Here is a 21,199-nt window from a genome sequence, read left to right as displayed (position 1 = left end):
ATATTTATTATTTTATATGTTAAAATGATTGGGACTTTATCTCTCTGCCCCCAACTGTATGTGTCTTAAGAGTAATTCTACACTACGTTGAGATTTAAAGAAGAAGAAAAAATAGAAATATACCATTAATGCCTTCGGCTGCCCATTATAGACGTTGATGTAAAATGAGAGAAATAACATGCATTTAGGGTGTCCATCTGGTTTGTTTAACATAATGCTATTCACACAATGTATTCCAGCAAGTTTAATAAAAGAGAAATGCTACTTTGCATTATAAATAACTGGATTTAATTTATGCCCAAACGGCTGATATTTTAAAAATAAGATATCTGTCAAGAATCAAAATCAAATTTGTCCCTGAAAATGCTGGCCTGGGTGTGGGGGAAGGGCAGGGAAGGGGAGAGGGAGGAAAACAATCTTTAACAGATTTTCAACTGAATGTAGAACTCAAGAGGCCCACATCAGAAACACAATCATTCTTCTTCATCTGAAATGCCAGCGGGCTAACTCAAGCAGGGTTTGAAGGGCCAGCCCTTTCCCTGCTCAGCTCTTAACAGTTTCTACTTTGCGGTAGATCACGTTTGAACATGGAGGTTCCACAGTGGCTTTGTTTACACATGAATAACTCCTCAACATTCTGAACTTTGGAGGTAGAGTCAACAGCAAAGGTGTCGGTGAAAGCGTAAGCCTCTTAAAACCATCCACTTATACGAGTTATAAAAATATTACGTGGATGCAAGATGATAAAGCATTTCTTCCCAGGCCTTTTAAAAAAAAGAGGAAGGGTAGAAAGGTTTTTTTTGTTCACACCTTTCCCATCTTCTTTTACATAGAAATGTTAGGAGTAAAAAAAGTGATTAAATGTTGGCTTTTCAAGGCACACGATAGATGGGTCCGCCTCCGAATCTTGCATGGTGCACAGGGACCCTTTAAAAGTTATCGTTCTATATTCTCTACTTCTTGGGGGAAACCGCCCCCTCCTCTATTTCCAGAGAAGTTGAAGGAAAAAAAATAACCACGAACAGAATCGATGCTGTAGGTCTTCCATGGTTGAGTTTGATGACGGAGGAAAGTTCTGTGTCTCTTTTTGAGTTTTGATCAGCAAGAACAACAGTCATAGAAATTTCAGCTTCAGCGTCACCTTGCATAGATGCCTGGAACAGGGTTATTTCTCAGCTTGCCTTATATCTAAACGGAAGAAAAATAAAAATATAAGAAGAACAGATAGTAATGAGCAACTAAAATGATAAGGGGACTAGAGACCAGGTCATACGAGGAAAGGTTGCTTATTACAATTTATGTTTGGTATGTATGTGCTGTTTGGTTTTTAATTATGATAGGGTTTTTAGTTTTTTTTTAATATTAGATTTGTGCCAGTATAATATTGTTTTTATCGTTGTTGTGAGCCGCCCCGAGTCTTCGGAGAGGGGCGGCATACAAATCTAATAAATTATTTATTATTATTATTATTATTATTATTATTATTATTATTATTATTATTATAACTGGCATGGATAGTCTAGTAAAAAGAAGGGCTAGGGGGGACATGATAGCTGTATACAGATACTTAAGGGGTTGACACGGAGAGGAGGGGGACACACTGTTTTCCAGGGCACCAGAGGGCCGGACGAGGAACAACGGTTGGAAACTGACCAAGGAAAGATTCAACTTAGAGATAAGAAAGGATTTCCTGACAGAAAGAGCGATCAACCAGTGGAACGGCCTGCCAGCAGAGTTTGTGGACTCCCCAACTTTGGACATTTTCAAGAGGAGATTGGACTGCCATTTGGCTGGGGTGCTGTAGGATTTCCTGCTCAGGCAGGGGGTTGAACTTGATGACCTGTAAGGTCCCTTTCAACTCTAATAATAAAAAATAAATAAATAAAGGCCCTGGGCACCTTACCAGCTCAAGACGTGTGATCTGATCTTTTAGCCCAAGGGTAACATATTGCATCAAGCGATAAGATTTTTTTTATGACAGATGTCCAGAATAGGACAGTGAAAAATATTACATAGGTGGTGTTCTGTCTAGGCCCAGCAACGGTCAGAAATAAAGAACCACAACACACTGTTCAAAAACTGATCATAGACAAAAATGTATTGGTAAAACGAAACATGCAATTCACTGGTTAATTTCTAAGGAATTTCAGGCTGGCTGCTTTCTCTCTCATTAGCTGGAGATAAAAAACTCGTGGGATGTGAGCCAGAGGGTTATAAATCTACTCCATGAAAGTATTTCTGACAGCTTGGAGAACTCACAGTTTCAATGAAACTCTGCAAAGCATAACATAGGCATGAAGGAAGAGAATTTGAACTCAGAAAGTCCTCCCAGCTCCGATTTTCTGGCATCCATGATGGGAACGTTGTCTGTCATGCTCCCTTTCCCTTAGAGTCCCTTATATACTGTCAAGGCGTGGCCAAGTGTCCCATAGCAATAGCATTTAGACTTATATATTGCTTCACAGTACTTTACTTTAAAAAAAAACTGTTCGAAAACCAATAAAATTTATATATATATATATAAAAGAATTAGCCGCATCCTTTGAATGTTGCAATTATTGCCCCAAGGAACCAGGAGCACATGTCCAGACATTGGGCATTAAGATAAGAAATACAACTACTAAGTCACTGAGAGATCGAGCCAGCAGCTGGCACTATCCAACTTGAAGAAAGAGCAACAGCATTAAATGTGGACTTTGTAAACAACCCAAATATATATATTTTCCCTTTCTAAGCCACTATGTGAAATTAACTTCCCCAAGGAGCGGGAACATTTTGAACTGCAAAAAAAAAAAAAAAGGCTCAAAAAGCTCAGTAAATCTCATGCTGGTGGGTGTCGCACATTGGCGATTGTGACGCATGTTTTGAGCGAAGGAGCCACAGCGAGGAATGAAAGAGGCACAGGGGTTGCAGACCCTGGACTATATTAACTGAGCAGCCGCTTAATCTTATCTCTTGTTTTCAACTCACATACACTTAACCTCTTAATTTCCACAGCATTCAACTTCCTCCCTGCCACTCAAATATAAACAAATACTCAAAAAGCGAGTTATGGAGTCCTTAAAATATCTATGGAGATTCTCGATCATCATTTGGTGGTGCTTTTTCAAGAGGCAACTAGAGTGGTTTTTCTTTTAAGATGTTTCACTTCTCATTCAAGAGAGCTTCTTCAGCTCTGACTGAATGGTGGGGAATGGAGGGATTTGTACTCCTTGCAGGCAGATGGACACCTAACAACCTTTAACCGCTCGCTAAAAGATTGCAAATGTCCAGCTGTCTGCAAAGGGTGTAAACCCTTCCATTTCCCACCATCCACTGACTAGGTAACTTGATCAATGCTATGTAAGCAAAACAACCAAGCTCAGAGAGCACCAAGTACTCCATGGTTCAACCCTGAGCTACAAATATTCTCTGCTAAAATGAACTTCAGGTAGTCCTTGACTTACAACCACTATTGGAAGTTACAATGCACTGAAAAAAGTCACTCATCACTGCTTTTCACACTTGTAACCAGAAATGGGCAGCCAAAATTTTTACTGCCACACTGTGGGTGTGGCTTATTTTGTGGGTGTAGCTTGGTGGTCATGTGACTGGGTAGGTAGGAGTGGCTTGCCGGCCATGTGACCAGGCGGGAGTGGCTTGAAAGATCATCATCGTTCAAGTGAACTGTTAAGTCCTCAACTTACAACCGCATCCACGTCGCTCTCTGGGGTGACAATTTGCTTCGAGTTTCACACGCTTTCCTTCCTGGGTCGCCCCCTGCCTCAGACTAGGCGAACGGCTGCCAATCAGCTGTCGAGAGAAGTAGGGGGAGGAAATGGCCCCCCTGCAACACCTGTTGGTGCTGGTCTCCCTGTCGCTTTCCGAGGAGGAGGAGGAGGGGAGGGGGGATGGTCAGCTGGAGCTGGGCACACAGCTTCATTTTCGCCGGTGGAACTGTGTTCCACCCTATCCTGCCTGCTGCCCACCCCTGATTGTAACCATTGCCAACATCCTCATGGCCACATGATCAAAAGTTGGGCCCTTGGCAACTGTATGTATTTATGACAGTGACCCTATCCCGGGGTTATTTGTTTATTTATTCGGCTTCTATGTTGCCCAACCTCGAGGGACTCATGTGATTCCCTTTAACGATCTTCTGACGAGCAAATGGGAAGCCAGATTCACTTAACAACAATTGCAGTGATACACGTAACAGCTGTGGAAAGAAAGTCACATGAATGGATCAAAACTCACTTAACGAAGCAATCAAAATCTGGGGTTTAAAAATAAGTTTCCACGTTTAGGCAAGAAAAACAAAATGCACAGGTACAGTGTATGTGGTACATTGCTCAATAGTAGAGTAACCGTGAGAGGGATCTTGGAGTCCTAGTGGACAACCATTTAAATATGAGCCAGCAGTGTGCAGCAGCTGCCAAAAAAGCCAACCAGTTCTAGGCTGCATTAACAGAGGGATAGAATCAGGATTACACGAAGTGTTAATACCACTTTATAAGGCCTTGGTAAGGCCACACCTGGAATACTGCATTCAGTTTTGGTCGCCATGATGCAAAAAGGATGTTGAGACTCTAGAAAGAGTGCAGAGAAGAGCAACAAAGATGATTAGGGGACTGGAGGCTAAAACATATGAAGAACGGTTGCAGGAACTGGGCATGGCTAGTTTAATTAAAAGTAGGACTAGGGGGTAATATAATAGCAGTGTTCCAATATCTCAGGGGTTGCCACTAAGAAGAGGGAATAACACTATTCTCCAAAGCACATGAGGGTAGAACAAAAAGCAATGGGTGGAAACTAAACAAGGAGAGAAGCAACTTAGAACTAAGGAGAAATTTTCTGATGGTTAGAACAATTAATCCATGGAACAGCTGGCCTCCAGAAGTTGCGAATGCTCCAACACTGGAAGTTTTCAAGAAGATGTTAGATAACCCTCTGTCTGAAGTAGTGTAGGCTTTCCTGCCAAAGCAGGGGGTTGGACTAGAAGACCTCCAAGGTCCCTTCCAACTCTCTTTATCATTAATAATTATGGTTGTACAAGGCCTGGGAGAAGTGGTACAGATGGTTATCTAATTTTAAAATCAATAAAATAAAAACCAATTAAAACTCCTCAACATAAATCAAGAGGAAGATATACACAACAGAAATTCTGATCAAAACTGACACAATCTCTGCCTGAGTTCAATCCATCCGATAATTACTGACAATATACTAATAACATAACTCACAAATATCTTTTATCCACAAAATTAATAAACATAACCAAACTAAGTTGCCACAATACATATTCCTGCTAGCATGCAGGTACTACCCCCCCACCTTTCTTTTCTTATCTCATCTAAAATCTTTACTATAATACCTATCTATAAATGCATATAGCAAAGCTCTACTTTATTCTTAAACTACTATATTTTATAGATATAAGACTATGTAAATATGAATATTGAACATAAAATAATTATCTATAGATAAATGTTTGAAATGAATATACAACAATATATATATGCTACTGTATAAAAAGATTGCTTGCCTCATACCCCTCCTATCTTTCTTTTTGTATCCCCATCCCCTTTCCCCATTCTTAATAAATTAATAAAGTATAAAAAATAATTATTATTATGGTTGTAAGCCACTGACTACCTGTTTTTCCTCCTCAGTCTCAGTATCCACCCCACCTTGCCCCCTAGCCCAGTAGTTTGTTATTTCTGCAAGAAAGACTGCGGTGGGAAAGGGAGGCTCTTCTACATTCAGGAGGGAAGCCTCTAGATGGCCAGATGAGCTCACTTCTCAAGAAGGGTGGATTAGGCTTTTCCAAACATCTTTAGTGCACTCGATTATCTTTTAATCTTTCCACCATCTACCTGTTAATGCTTGTAAAAATACTAATGCTTGCAAAACTGTAGACATTGCCTCGGGACACATGACCCACACATAGGAACCCAAGAATCTTAAATGGATTTTGAAACTTCTTATTCCAATTAAGCCCAAACAGTGGAGAATTTAAAGAATCGAGACGCTTTAGCAAGCTAAAGTGAAGTAGAAGAAAACTCGGGACTCATTTCCTGAAACAGCCAAAACTGTTGCAGGTTGAGGTGGTGGCTTGGATATTCTCCCAAGGTAAGTCTGCCAACTGGGAGAAAGCGGCAGGAGTTCAAGCAAAACAAGCAAACGACGGGTGCCAACAGATACTTTCTGCACAAAAGTCAGATTGCATAAGAATCCGCCTTTGCATTCTTTCTCTCTGATGCAATTCTGCCTTTGGGTAGTTGGTGAAGATGGTAAACCTAATAAGCCTTTGATGTTCCAGTTTCTCTTATTTGCCCTGCAGGTTGAAGAAATCTGATTTCTAAAACACCTTTTCAATGATGATTTAGCTTTACTAGATAAATGGTCAAAGCAATGGAAACTGCAGTTTAATGTTTCCAAATGTAAAATACAGTAATGCACTTGGGGAAAAGGAATCCTCAATCTGAGTATTGCATTGGCAGTTCTGTGTTAGCAAAAACTTCAGAAGAGAAGGATTTAGGGGTAGTGATTTCTGACAGTCTCAAAATGGGTGAGCAGTGTGGTCGGGCAGTAGGAAAAGCAAGTAGGATGCTTGGCTGCATAGCTAGAGCAGGAAGAGGGAGATTGTGATCCCCTTATATAGAGTGCTGGTGAGACCACATTTGGAATACTGTGTTCAGTTCTGGAGACGTCACCTACAAAAAGATATTGAAAAAATTGAACGGGTCCAAAGACGGGCTACAAGAATGGTGGAAGGTCTTAAGCATAAAACGTATCAGGAAAGACTTCATGAAGAGTTATTGTTAATGGCGAGTATTCTGAGCAGAGTCAGGTTACAAGCGGTGTGCCACAAGGGTCTGTTCTGGGTCCTATTCTTTTTAATATATTTGTGAGTGACATAGGGGAAGGTTTGGTAGGGAAGGTTTGCCTATTTGCCGATGACTCTAAAGTGTGCAATAGGGTTGATAGTCCTGGAGGCGTCTGTAATATGGTAAATGATTTAGCTTTACTAGATAAATGGTCTAAGCAATGGAAACTGCAGTTTAATGTTTCCAAATGTAAAAGAATGCACTTGGGGAAAAGGAATCCTCAATCTGAGTATTGTATTGGCAGTTCTGTGTTGGCAAATACTTCAAAAGAAAAGGATTTAGGGGTAGTGATTTCTGACAGTCTCAAAATGGGTGAACAGTGCAGTCAGGCGGTAGGGAAAGCAAGTAGGATGCTTGGCTGCATAGCTAGAGGTATAACAAGCAGGAAGAGGGAGATTATGATCCCACTATATAGAATGCTGGTGAGACCACATTTGGAATAATGTGTTCAGTTCTGGAGACCTCACCTACAAAAAGATATTGACAAAATTGAACGGGTCCAGGAAAGACTTAATGAACTCAATCTGTATAGTCTGGAGGACAGAAGGAAAAGGGGGGACATGATCGAAACATTTAAATATATTAAAGGGTTAAATAAGGTCCAGGAGGGAAGTGTTTTTAATAGGAAAGTGAACACAAGAACAAGGGGACACAATCTGAAGTTAGTTGGGGGAAAGATCAAAAGCAACATGAGAAAATATTATTTTACTGAAAGAGTAGTAGATCCTTGGAACAAACTTCCAGCAGACGTGGTAGATAAATCCACAGTAACTGAATTTAAACATGCCTGGGATAAACATATATCCATCCTAAGATAAAATAAGAAAATAGTATAAGGGCAGACTAGATGGACCATGAGGTCTTTTTCTGCCGTCAGACTTCTATGTTTCTATGTTTCTACCGTGTTTCCCCGATAGTAAGACCCCCCCGATTGTAAGACATATGGGGGGTTTCAGGGGGGTCGGCTTATATAAGCCATACCCCGAAAGTAAGACATATGTCTTACTTTCGGGGAAACACGGTAATAAAAGCGAGGGAGGCGTCCGCTACTCCCGCCGCCGCCTTTGGTCTCCCCGCCGCGCCTGGGGCTGGCTGCCTGCCTGCCTGCCTGCTGCCGTAGCCGGGCTGGGCGCGGGGCATCCTCGGTGTTGGGCAGCAGCGGGAGGAGCCGCAGCCTCTGGAGCCGGCCACCCCCAGGACGCGCATCGCAGACCGGCCCTGCCGCGGCGCAGGAGGGATGGAGGCCAGCCGCGCAACGCCGCCCGCCCGGAGGAGAAGAGGCGTCGCCCGGGCCGAAGCCGCCTTTGGTCTCCCCGCCGCGCCTGGGGCTGCCTGCTGCCGTAGCCGGGCTGGGCGCGGGGCATCCTCGGCGTTGGGCAGCAGCCAGGCAGGCAGCCCGAGGCGCGGCGGGGAGAGCAAAGGCGGCTTCGGCCCGGGCGAGGCCTCTTCTCCTCCGGGCAGCCGCGCCTGCCACGCAACGCCGCCTAACGCCGCCCGCCCGGAGAAGACGCCTCGCTCGGGCTGAAGCCGCCTTTGCTCTCCCCGCCGCGCCTGGGGCTGCCTGCCTGCCTGCTGCCCAACGCCGAGGATGCCCCGCGCCCAGCCCGGCTACGGCAGCAGGCAGGCAGGCAGCCCCAGGCGCGGCGGGGAGACCAAAGGCGGCTTCGGCCCGGCCCGGCGGGGAGAGCAGGCAGCCCCAGGCGCGGCGGGGAGAGCAAAGGCGGCTTCGGCCCAGGCGAGGCCTCTTCTCCTCCGGGCAGCCGCGCCTGTCGCGCAACGCCGCCTAACACCGCCTGCCCGGAGGAGAAGAGGCCTCGCCCGGGCCGAAGCCGCCTTTGCTCTCCCCGCCGCGCCTGGGGCTGCCTGCCTGCCTGCTGCCGTAGCCGGGCTGGGCGCGGGGCATCCTCGGCGTTGGGCAGCAGCGGGAAGAGCCGCAGCCTCCGGAGCCGGCCAGCCGGGCGCCCCCAGGACGCGCATCGCGGACCGGCCCCGCCACGGCGCAGGAGGGATGGAGGCCGGGCCCGACGGGCAGCCGCGCCTGCCGCGCAACGCCGCCTAACGCCGCCCGCCCGGAGGAGAAGAGGCCTCGCCCGGGCCGAAGCCCGAAGACGAGCCGGCCCCGGTGCCCGGGACAATATAACACATACCCCCAAAGTAAGACACAGTGGGGCTTTTGGGGGTAAAAAGATAGTAAGACACTGCCTTACTATCGGGGAAACACGGTATGAACTCAATCTGTATAGTCTGGAGGACAGAAGGGAAAGGGGGGACATGATCGAAACATTTAAATATGTTAAAGGGTTAAATAAGGTTCAGGAAGGAAGTGTTTTTGCCAGTGTTTCAAAAATATCAAAAGCAACGTGAGGAAATATTATTTCACTGAAAGAGTAGTAGATCCTTGGAACAAACTTCCAGCAGACGTGGTTGGTAAATCCACAGTAACTGAATTTAAACATGCCTGGGATAAACATATATCCATCCTAAGATAAAATACAGGAAATAGTATAAGGGCAGACTAGATGGACCGTGAGGTCTTTTTCTGCTGTCAGTCTTCTATGTTTCTAAACCTATTTCCTCAAAATTTACAATACGGTACATGTTGGTATTTATTTATCAGATTTTTTTTAAATTTATTCAATTTTTATGCTACCCCTCCCCTTAGACTCAGGGCGGCTTACAACATGTCAGCAATAGCACTTTTTAACAGAGCCAGCCTATTGCCCCCCACAATCCGGGTCCTCATTTTACCCACCTCGGAAGGATGGAAGGCTGAGTCAACCTTGAGCCGGGGATGAGATTTGAACCGCTGACCTTCAGATCTACAGTCAGCTTCAGTGGCCTGCAGTACAGCACTCTACCTGCTGCGCCACCCCTGCTCTTATGCGCTTTATTCTGCTATTGTAGGGCAATATCTCTCAGCTTTAATAACTTTTAAGATGTCTGGGCTTCCCTAGATTAAAAACCAGAGAAGAACCGGAAAAGGAAAGTTACATTTATTATTTATTTATTTTATTTATTTATTCAATTTTTATGCCACCCTTCTCCTTAGACTCAGGGCGGCTTACAACATGTTAGCAATAGCACTTTTTTAGCAGAGCCAGCCTATTGCCCCCACAATCCGGATCCTCATTTGACCCACCTCGGAAGGATGGAAGGCTGAGTCAACCTTGAGACGGTGATGAGATTTGAACCGCTGACCTTCAGATCTACAAGTCAGCTTCAGTGGCCTGCAGTACAGCACTCTACCTGCTGCGCCACCCCGGCTTATTAACGGTTTACTTATGCTCAGCTGACATAGGGTTTCAAATTGGATGAGAAATATTTTGCCTCCTCTGCATGGCCCGTTTTTGGCTGGCAAAGTGCTGCAGGAGGTGTCTGTTCTGTCTCCCCTCCCATCTCCGCTCCCCACCGCCCTGTGGAGAATTACCGTATTTTTCGGAGTATAAGACGCACCTTAATTTTTGGGGAGGAAAATGGGGGAAAGAATCTGATATTCATCTGGCTAGCGTCCTTAGTCTGGTCAGCTTCAGCACATTATTTTATCCCCTGGTTAGGGTTTTTAAAAAACTTTATTTGGAGAGAGTAACAATGAAAGAGCTTGCAAGCCGGTAAGCGCTGGGAAAATCATTAGCACCTGGTTAGGGCTGTAAAGAAACATTTGGAGCAATTAGAGCAATGGAAAAAAGAAAAACCTGCAAACACTTAGGGCCTGGAAAACATTCTTTGCAGAGAGTAACAATGAAAGAGCCTGCAAGCGGGTAAGCGCTGGGAACATAACTAAAAAATAAAAATGAAGGGTAAAAAAATATATAACTTTGAACAGTTGCCAAAGCCCACTGTAACAATATAGCCAAGAAGGCTTCAAGAGTTGTAAACCTAATCCTAGGTAGCTTCTGCTCTGGCAATCTCACACTACTTACCAGAGCTTACAAAACTTTTGCCAGACCCATGCTCGAATACAGCTCATCTGTTTGGAACCCATATCGCATCTCAGACATTAACACCCTTGAAAATGTCCAAAGATACTTCACCAGAAGAGCCCTTCACTCCTCCACTCGAAATAGAATACCCTACGAGACTAGACTTTCAATCCTGGGCCTAGAAAGTTTAGAACTAAGACGCCTTAAACAAGATGTAAGTATTGCCCACAAGATCATATGCTGCAACGTCCTGCCTGTCGGCGACTACTTCAGCTTCAACCACAACACAAGAGCACACAACAGATTTAAACTTAATATTAACCGCTCCAAACTTGACTGTGAAAAATATGACTTCAGTAACCGAGTTGTCGAAGCGTGGAACTCATTACCGGACTCCATAGTGTCATCCCTAAACCCCCAACACTTTACCCTTAGATTATCTACAGTTGACCTATCCAGATTCCTAAGAGGTCAGTAAAGGGCGAGTACAAGTGCACTAGAGTGCCTTCCGTCCCCTGTCCTATTGCTCTCCTATATCTCCTATACCTTTCTTCTATTCCTATATCTCTTCTTCTATTCTTTCATTGATATGTTCTATTACTAAATCTTCTTTTCTATTATTTCTTAGATATATTTTACTATGAGTATCTCCTCTATAACCTTCATCATGTATTTTACTATGTGTATATAGATATATACCCACTAAAACCCTCATTGTGTATTGGACAAAATAAATAAATGATTTTAAATTGAGAAGTGCCTTTAATTGACTCAGGTTTGGAGGCAGAATTGAAGAAGGAACCCAGTGGAGAAGAAACAATAAGGATGACTTAAGGATAAAGATTGTTCCTATGTGACAGATGGAGATTGTTAGAGGGAGGCACATTTCGAAACGAGAGATGATGCTTTTGTTCACCTCTGTCAAGTTTATATAACATGGAGACTGTCTTCATTCCTGGCTATCTGAAATATCTCCTTGTCAAACAAAGCAGAGGAGAAGTTATGTAACAAGAAAGAGCTAGCTAAAGGTGACCAGAAACTACGCTGGAGATGGCTTCGAGAACGTGCTATCACCCACACATCTCATGGGGATTTGATTTCTTTAAAGGAAGAATTAATTCAGTTAATTCTTCCTTCAAGTAAATAAGAAAAATTTCCTTGAGTAACAACCATAAACAATTAAATTTTTTACTTGTTGGAATCCGCAGTTGATTCGGCTCCGATCCTATGAAATCAACTACCCCCAGAGATTCGTACTATCTCCTCCCTACCGGACTTCCGGAAAGTCGTTAAGACTTGGCTTTTCCAGCAGGCTTGGAATTCGATTGACTGTAGTGTATATATGGTTCTTTTAGGATATTGTTGTTTTACTATATTAATAATTTTATTGTGTATTCTGATCGTATTTTGCTATTGTTGTATTTATTTCACTTGTTAGCTGCTCTGAGTCCATTTGGAATGAGTGGCATATGAATAAAATATATAAATGAATAAATGAATGGATGGATGGATCAATGGATGAATTCATTCATTCATTCGAGACAATGATGAATCCGCATAAAGACGAGAAGTTGAACAACTATCCTTGTGGTGTGACCAGAACAATCTAGAACTGAACACACTCAAAACCGTAGAAATGGTGGTAGACTTTAGGAGAAACCCTTCCACCTTCCACCTCTCACAATACTAGACAACACAGTATCAACAGTAGAGACCTTCAAATTTCTAGGTTCTATCATATCTCAAGACCTAAAATGGTCACCTAACATCAAAAACATCATCAAAAAAGCACAGCTCAGGAAGTTCAAACTGCCCAAGGAGCTGCTGATCCAGTTCTACAGAGGAATCATCAAGTCTGTCATCTGCAACCCAACAAGACTTCAGAGGAGAATCAGAACTGCAAAAAAAAACAATTGCTGCCAACCTGCCTTCCATTGAGGACCTGTATACCGCACGAGTCAAAAAGAGGGTGGGGAAAATATTTACTGACCCCTCGCATCCTGGACACAAACTGTTTCAACTCCTACCCTCAAAACGTCGCTACAGAGCACTGCACACCAAGACAACTAGACACAAGAACAGTTTTTCCTCGAACGCCATCACTCTACTAAACAAATAATTCCCTCAACAATGTCAGACTTTTTACTAAATCTGCACTTCTATTTCTACTAGTTTTTCCTCATCATTGCTATCATCCTTTTCCTCCCACTTAGGACTGTATGACTCTAACTTGTTGCTTGTATCCTAAGATTTTTATTAATATTGATTGTTTATTCATTGCTTATTTGACCCCTATGACAATCATTAAGTGTTGTACCACATGATTCTTGACAAATGTATCTTTTTCTTTTATGTACATTGAGAGCATATACACCAAGACAAATTCCTTGTGTGTCCAATCACACTTGGCCAATAAAATTCTATTCTATTCTATGAATGAATAAAGACTTAATGAACTCAATCTGTATAGTCTGGAGGACAGAAGGAAAAGGGGGGACATGATCGAAACATTTAAATATGTTAAAGGGTTAAATAAGGTTCAGGAGGGAAGTGTTTTTAATAGGAAAATGAACACAAGAACAAGGGGACACCATCTGAAGTTAGTTGGGGGAAAGATCAAAAGCAACGTAAGAAAATATTATTTCACTGAAAGAGTAGTAGATCCTTGGAACAAACTTCCAGCAGACGTGGTTGGTAAATCCACAATAACTGAATTTAAACATGCCTGGGATAAACACATATCCATCCTAAGATAAAACACAGGAAATAGTATAAGGGCAGACTAGATGGACCATGAGGTCTTTTTCTGCCATCAGTCTTCTATGTTTCTATGAATGAATGAATGAATGAATGAATGAATGAATGAATGAATGAATGAATGAATGAATGAATGAATGAATCTGTTGAAAGTAATCACTGATCTGCCAGCTGTAAATTCTGATAAATTGGCAATGTGACAAAAGATCAGAGGAGCATGAATGTTATTCCTGGCTTCAAACTAGAGATGATTTTGGAAATTGTAAACCAGTAGATTGGACATCTTACCTTACACAAGGATATTTGTGAACATTTGTAAAGGAGCTCAGCAATTAACAAGGGCCAACATGGGTTTGTCCCAAACAAGTTATGCCAGATTAATCTTATCTCCCTTTTGAAATACTATTAGCCTAGCAGGGAGAATGCTGTGGGCAGTGTACCTTGTTTTCAGCAAAGCATTTAACAAAGTGTCTCGTGATGAATAAAATGGTAACATATAGGCTGGAGACTCCTACTGATTCATCACTGGCTATTGGCCCCACCCAGAGTTGGTGCAAATGGAAACCAGTTAAGAAAGATGCCACAGGAGTTTGTCTTAGCTTCCAATATATTGGCTAATGATCTGAATCATGGGATTAGAGGATGATTATTTAGAGATGGCACGAAACTAGAGCGGCTGCCGTTTTAGAAGGCTCAGAAAGATCTAGATTGGCTTAAACCATGGGACAAAACGAACAGGATGAAATTTTATTGGGGGAAATGTTGGAAAGTTGCATCATAGGATTTGTGATTAATGTATTTATGAACGGGATCATGATTTGCAACTTGCTGCTTATATGTATAGTGAAAACTTATGTACCGGAGACAAATCTTTAGTGCAGTGATGGCGAACCTATGGTAAGAGTGCCACAGGTGGGACGTAGAGTCATATCTGCTGGCATATGAGCCATTGCCCTAGCTCAGCTCCAAAGTACATGTATGTACGGCCAACTGATTTTTGGTTTGCACAGAGGCTCTGGGAGGGTTTTTTTGGCTTCCAGAAAGTTTCAAGTTTCAAGTTTCAAGTTTCATTGGATTTATATGCCGCCCCTCTCCGAAAACTCGGGGCGGCTAACAACAATCATGAACAATATACAGTGTTCCCTTGATTTTCGCGGGGGATGCGTTCCGAGACCGCCCGCGAAAGTCGACTTTCCGCAAAGTAGAGATGCGGAAGTAAATACACTATTTTTGGCTATGAACAGTATCATAAGCCTTCCCTTAACACTTTAAACCCCTAAACTGCAATTTCCCATTCCCTTAGCAACCACTTAGATTATTACTCACCATGTTTATTTATTAAAGTTTATTTAAAAAATATTTATTAAAGGTGGACGAAAGTTTGGCGATGACAGATGACGTCATCGGGTGGGAAAAACCGTGGTATAGAGAAAAACCCCGCAAAGTATTTTTTAATTAATATTTTTGAAAAACCGTGGTATAGCCGTTTCGCGAAGTTCGAACACGCGAAAATCGAGGGACCACTGTACAATAAAATCCAATACTACAGGGGGATGGGGGAGGAGGATTTTACCCTTCCCCAGCTCCAGGGAAGCCTTTGGAGCCTGGAGAGGGCACAACACGAGCCTAATGGGCCCACCAGAAGTTGGGAAACAGGCCGTTCGGAAATGAACTTCTGGTTGGGCCATTGTTCACCCTCTCCAGGCTTTGTGAAAACTTCCTGGAGCCTTGGGTGGGCGAAAAGCAGCCCAACTGTTTCTGAACTTCCGGGAGGCCCATTGGATTTGTTTTTGGCCATCTACAGGCTCCGGAGGCTTTCCTGAAGCTTGGAGAAGGCGTAAATAGCCCAAGAGGCCTACCGGAAGTCCGGAGGCCTCGGTGAGGTATGTGTGTATGGGCAGGGCAAGTGGCACAGGGAGTTGTGCACAAATGTGGGGGAGAGGGCATTGCATTATGGGTATATGCACATCCTTTTGGAACCTGAGCAAAAAATAGTTCGCCATCATATGCCGCAACATCCTGCCTGTCAACGACTACTTCAGCTTCAACAGCAATAACACAAGAGCACAGAACAGGTTCAAACTTAATATCAACCGCTCCAAACGTGACTGTAAAAAATATGACTTTAGCAATCAAGTTGTCAAAGTGTAGAACTTATTACCGGACTCCGTGGTGTCAACCCCGAATCCCCCAACATTTTTCCCTTAGACTATCCACGATTGACCTCACCAGGTTCCTTAGAGGTCAGTAAGGGGCGAGCATAAGCGCACTAGTGTGCCTTCCGTCCCCTGCCCAATTGTCCCTCCTATATTTTATATATCTTTTCTTCCATTCATATATCCTTTCCTCTATTCTTCATTGACGTATTCTATTCTCGTATCTTTTCTTCTACCCTTTCCCTGATATTTACTACTACATATTTTTATTCTCTTTAACTTTTAATTTGTATTGGACAAAATAAATAAATAATAAATAAATAAAAATAAATCATTGGCACAGGATCTCCTATTTGAACAGGGGGCTGGTGTAGAAGACCTCCAAGGTCCCTTTCATCGCTACTCTGATTCCGTCGCCATCAAGTCTACTCTCTCGTTTGGCGGGCCCCAGGGGAAGAGCCTTCTCTGTGGCGGTCCTGGCCCTCTGGAATCAACTCCCCCCAAAGATTAGAACGGCCCCCACCCTCCTTGTCTTTCGCAAATTACTCAAGACCCACCTTTGTCGCCAGGCATGAGGGAGTTAGGATATTTATTTATTTTATTTATTAGATTTGTATGCCGCCCCTCTCCGAAGACTCGGGGCAGCTCACAACATCAATAAAAACAATATAACAGTGGAACAAATCTAATATTAAAAACATATAAAACCCTATCATTACTTAAAAACCAAACAGCAACATTCATACCAAACATAAAACAAAGTATAAAAATAGCCTGGGGGAAAAGTGTCTCAACTCCCCCATGCCTGGCGGTATAAGTGAGTCTTAAGTAGTTTACGAAAGACAGGCCGTTACAAGTTATGTATGGTATGTTTGTGTGTATGTTTGGTTTTTATAATAAGGGTTTTTAGTTGTTTTATTAAATTGGATTGTTACATGTTGTTTTTTATCATTGTTTTTAGCTGCCCCGAGTCTGCGGAGAGGGGCGGCATACAAATCCAATAAATAATAACAATAAATAATAATAATACTGCCGATCCGCGGAGCCAGTTAGGTCGGGGAACTGCTGCTGTATACAGCATCTCCTAACTCTGTACAAATTAAGAAACAAAACACTCACTGATGCTGAAGGTCCAGTTCAGGCCAAGCCCCCATGGAAATCAACTGCTCCTCCAGTTGGATGATACGCAGACCAATGTAGCCCGAAGAACAAAGTAGGAGAACGACCCTACGGGAGATGGAGATAAAGCTTGTTAGAAAGTCAGCACTGGGAAAAGTAGTAACGGGACTATTTCTACCTTAGCCCCTAAAGCTGTAGTGTAGTACTAAAGAGGCACAAGATCCAGACTCTAAAATCGGTTGAGTAACAGTGACCAGAGTAAATTGGTTTTCTATTTAATTATCCTCATCTTAATCACATTGTACAGTGGTACCTCTACTTACGAACTTAATTCGTTCCGTGAAAAGGTTCTTAAGTAGAAACGTTTGTAAGAAGAAGCAATTTTCCCCATAGGAATCAATGCAAAAGCAAATAATGTGTCTGATTGGGGAAACCACAGGGATGGTGGAGGCCCTGTTTCCTCCCAGGAGATTCCAAGAGAGGCCCCACAGAGGCTTCTCCCTGCCTTTTCCAGCCCTGTTTCCTCCCAGGAGATTCCTACAGAGGCCCCATGGAGGCTTCTCTCTGCCTTTTCCGGTTACAGTTTCAGTGGCTCAGGTTTGTAAGTGGAAAACAGTTCTTGAGAAGAGGCAAAAAAAATCTTGAACACCTGGTTCTTATCTAGAAAAGTTTGTAAGAAGAGGCGTTTGTAGGTAGAGGTACCACTGTATTCCTTTAAAAAAAAAAACTTTTTCATTATATTGTAAGCTGTCCAGAGTCACTGTAATAGTGAAAAGGATGCTATAAAAGAATTTTTTTTAAAAAAAATTGAACCATGTTCTTTCATTCCTTTACCCTGACATTCCTTTCTGACAGTCTCAAAATGGGTGAACAGTGCAGTCAGGTGGTAGGGAAAGCAAGTAGGATGCTTGGCTGCATAGCTAGAGGTATAACAAGCAGGAAGAGGGAGATTGTGATCCCGCTATATAGAGTGCTGATGAGACCACATTTGGAATACTGTGTTCAGTTCTGGAGACCTCACCTACAAAAAGATATTGACAAAATTGAGCAGGTCCAAAGACGGGCTACAAGAATGGTGGAAGATCTTAAGCATAAAACGTATCAGGAAAGACTTAATGAACTCAATCTGTATAGTCTGGAGGACAGAAGGAAAAGGGGGGACATGATCGAAACATTTAAATATGTCAAAGGGTTAAATAAGGTTCAGGAGGGAAGTGTTTTTAATAGGAAAGTGAACACAAGAACAAAGGGACACAATCTGAAGTTAGTTGGGGGAAAAATCAAAAGCAACATGCGAAAATATTATTTTACTGAAAGAGTAATAGATCCTTGGAACAAACTTCCAGCAGACGTGGTTGATAAATCCACAGTAACTGAATTTAAACATGCCTGGGATAAACATATATCCATACTAAGATAAAATACAGAAAATAGTATAAGGGCAGACTAGATGGATCATGAGGTCTTTTTCTGCCATCACACTTCTATGTTTCTACCCACAATTCAGATTTTAAAAAATAAAAATAGCAGAGATACAGCTTCCAGCTAAGTGTTACAAAGTGCTTACTAGTTGTAGAACAGTTCCAGAATCAATTAAGTCATATGTTAGGGAGCTTTTCTTAGCAGGATTTTCACAAATAAATTATGCAGTTTTTGATCTGAAAATTTAGATTTCTGTTGCACTAGATCCATGATGGCGAGCCTAAGGCACACGGAGCCACATCCAAGGGCATGCGAAATGTTGCTCCAGTGTGCATGCATGTGCTAGCCAGATGATTTTTGGCCTTCTTTTCAGCTGTTTTCGCTCTCCTCAGGCTTCAAGAAAGACCCCTGAAGCCTGGCGAAAAACAGCCCAACCAGAAATTTGAAAATGAACTTCCGGTGAGGCCATCGGCCCGTTTTTCACCATCCATAGGCTTCAGGAGGCTTTTCTGAACCCTGGGGATGGCAAAAAACGGGCCGGTGAGCCAACTGGAAGTCTAGAGGCTTCAGTAAGGCCTGTGCGCATGCGTTGGGGGGCAGCACAGGGAGGGGTTGTGCGCATGCACGGGATTTTCAGGGAGGGAGGGCACTGCATTATGGGCATGGGCACCTGTGCCCTTTTGGCAGCCATGCTCAAAAAGGTTTGCCATTGATATACTGGTATAATGAAAGGAATGAAAGGAATGAAAGGAATGAAGCGAACGGGAAATACTTTTTTAAAAATGTCTAAAACACAAGCCTTCCTCCTATGTATATTGATATTGTTATAATTAGATTAACATTTGATATGAATGGTTATCTTTTCTTTCCTTCCTGGGATATAAAGAGAAGTAAATTTAGAAATTTCTTTTGTTAAGGGCAGCTACGATAAAATGAGGGTTTTAAAAAGTAAGAATGAGTTTGAGGATATAAGACAGTGTTTCCCAACCTAGGCAACTTGAAGATATCTGGACTTCAACTCCCAGAATTCCCCAGCCAGCATTCGCTGGCTGGGGAATTCTGGGAGTTGAAGTCAAAATATCTTCAAGTTGCCCAGGTTGGGAAACACTGATATAAGAAATGGATTGTAGCCCGGCGGCACATTTTTGGTAGATAAACAGCAAATAGCCACGAGAATTTGAGATAGTTAATAGCACTTTGAATTCAAATCAGGGCGAAGGATAATATCTGAAATCCGGATGATAGGATTTGAAAAGGAGGTAGCCCAGGATGAATGATATGTACCAGAATAAATTGGATTAAATAATTAGGAAATTTGGATTAAGAATTTGGCATTTGATATTATATTGTATTGTATTCTAGAAACATAGAAGACTGACGGCAGGAAAAGACCTCATGATCCATCTAGTCTGCCCTTATACTATTTTTTGTATTTTATCTTAGGATGGATCTATGTTTATCCCAGGCATGTTTAAATTCAGTGACTGTGGATTTACCAACCACGTCTGCTGGAAGCTTGTTCCAAGGATCTGCTACTCTTTCAGTAAAATAATATTTTCTCATGTTGCTTTTGATCTTTCCCCCAACTAACCTCAGATTGTGCCCCCTTATTCTTGTGTTCACTTTCCTATTAAAAACACTTCCCTCCTGAACTTTATTCTAATTTGAGGTATGTGAATTTGAATCTCTGTAAGGTGCAGAAAAACAATAAAAATTTATAAACCCCCACCACCACCCAAGAAAAAACGGTTTGCCATCACTGGGCTAAGATAGTCTCGGTAGCCCCTTCAAACAGCAGGGTTTTAAGGTTGACTCACAAAAAGAGGTAGATGGTTATAATGGTGTTGAAGCGGCACGATGGAGTCCTCTGGTTTCCAACTGACTGCGTTGTCTGCCCTGCCTCTGCCGGGGGAAAAGTTCATCACAGTTTATAACAAGATGGTGACATAGATAAGCAGATCCCTGTTTGCTGCCCAATATGATGATTGGGAAATGTTACAACAACGCCCAGCGGAGTGGGTGGCAGACAGCATCTCAAGGAACAGAGCGAAACGCTGCAAGATGAATTAATTTACCAATGTCTACATGTAATCCTCAACTAATAATCATTTGTTTAGCCACCCTTTGAAGTTACAACAGCTTGGAAAAAAGTGCCTTATGAGCATGCCTCGCACTTACAATAATGGTCGTGTTCAGGTGGGGGCTGCCACTTCCATTGTTATTTTTATTTATTTATTTTATTTATTGGATTTGTATGCCGCCCCTCTCCATAGACTCATTGTTCCTGGTGCGTTGTAGTGCACAGCGCCACGTCTCCAGTGTACATGCATATTAAAGTAATATTTTGTTTCTCCGCGTGCACAGGAAGCAAAATCTCACGAGGGGACGCACTCGTGCATGAAATTTCTGCTGCACGAATCCCAGCGGCCGATCAGGTCCCACAGAGTTGGCCTTCTCCGGGTCTCATCGACTAAACAATGTCGGTTGGCGGGGCCCAGGGGAAGAGCCTTCTCTGTGGCGGCCCCGGCCCACTGGAATCAACTCTCCCCAGAGATTCGAATTGCCCCCACCCTCCTTGCCTTCCGTAAAATGCTGAAGACTCACCTCTGTCGCCAGGCATGCGGATAATTACCACCCCCCTTTGTTATGTTTTCGACCCTTTTTGTATGATGGACTGGGTTGAATGTGTATGATTGTGTAGTTGGGGATTTTATTATAATATTGGTTATGTTGTAAATGTTTTCTATTGGTTTAAAATTTTTATTATTGGATTTGTAATACATTGTGTTATTATTATGTTGTGAGCCGCCCCGAGTCTTCGGAGAGGGGTGGCATACAAATCTAATAAACAATGATAATGATAATGATAATAATCATAATAATGATGATGACGATGACGATGATGATAATAATAATAACAATAATTTCAGTGGTTTTTTTGCTTCCGTGCATGCAC

The 21,199-nt window shown here is 42.7% G+C and overlaps 1 protein-coding gene across 1 annotated transcript in view; it reads right to left on the bottom strand.

Moving 5' to 3' along the window:
• Positions 1 to 229: 229 nt before the first annotated feature.
• LOC139164705 (GRAM domain-containing protein 2B-like) overlaps positions 230 to 21,199 on the bottom strand; it is a 60,763-nt gene continuing 39,793 nt past the window's right edge. Inside the window, 3 exon segments of the mRNA XM_070747157.1 lie at positions 230 to 1,188; positions 16,822 to 16,929; positions 20,061 to 20,145. Coding sequence (XP_070603258.1) covers positions 1,173 to 1,188; positions 16,822 to 16,929; positions 20,061 to 20,145 — 209 coding nt within the window. The 3' untranslated portion in view covers positions 230 to 1,172.

Source organism: Erythrolamprus reginae, chromosome 1, assembly GCF_031021105.1.
Source record: "Erythrolamprus reginae isolate rEryReg1 chromosome 1, rEryReg1.hap1, whole genome shotgun sequence".
Classification (NCBI taxonomy): Eukaryota; Metazoa; Chordata; class Lepidosauria; order Squamata; family Dipsadidae; genus Erythrolamprus; species Erythrolamprus reginae.
The sequence above is the reverse complement of the archived record's forward strand: the minus strand, read 5'-3'. Positions and strand labels throughout refer to the sequence as shown.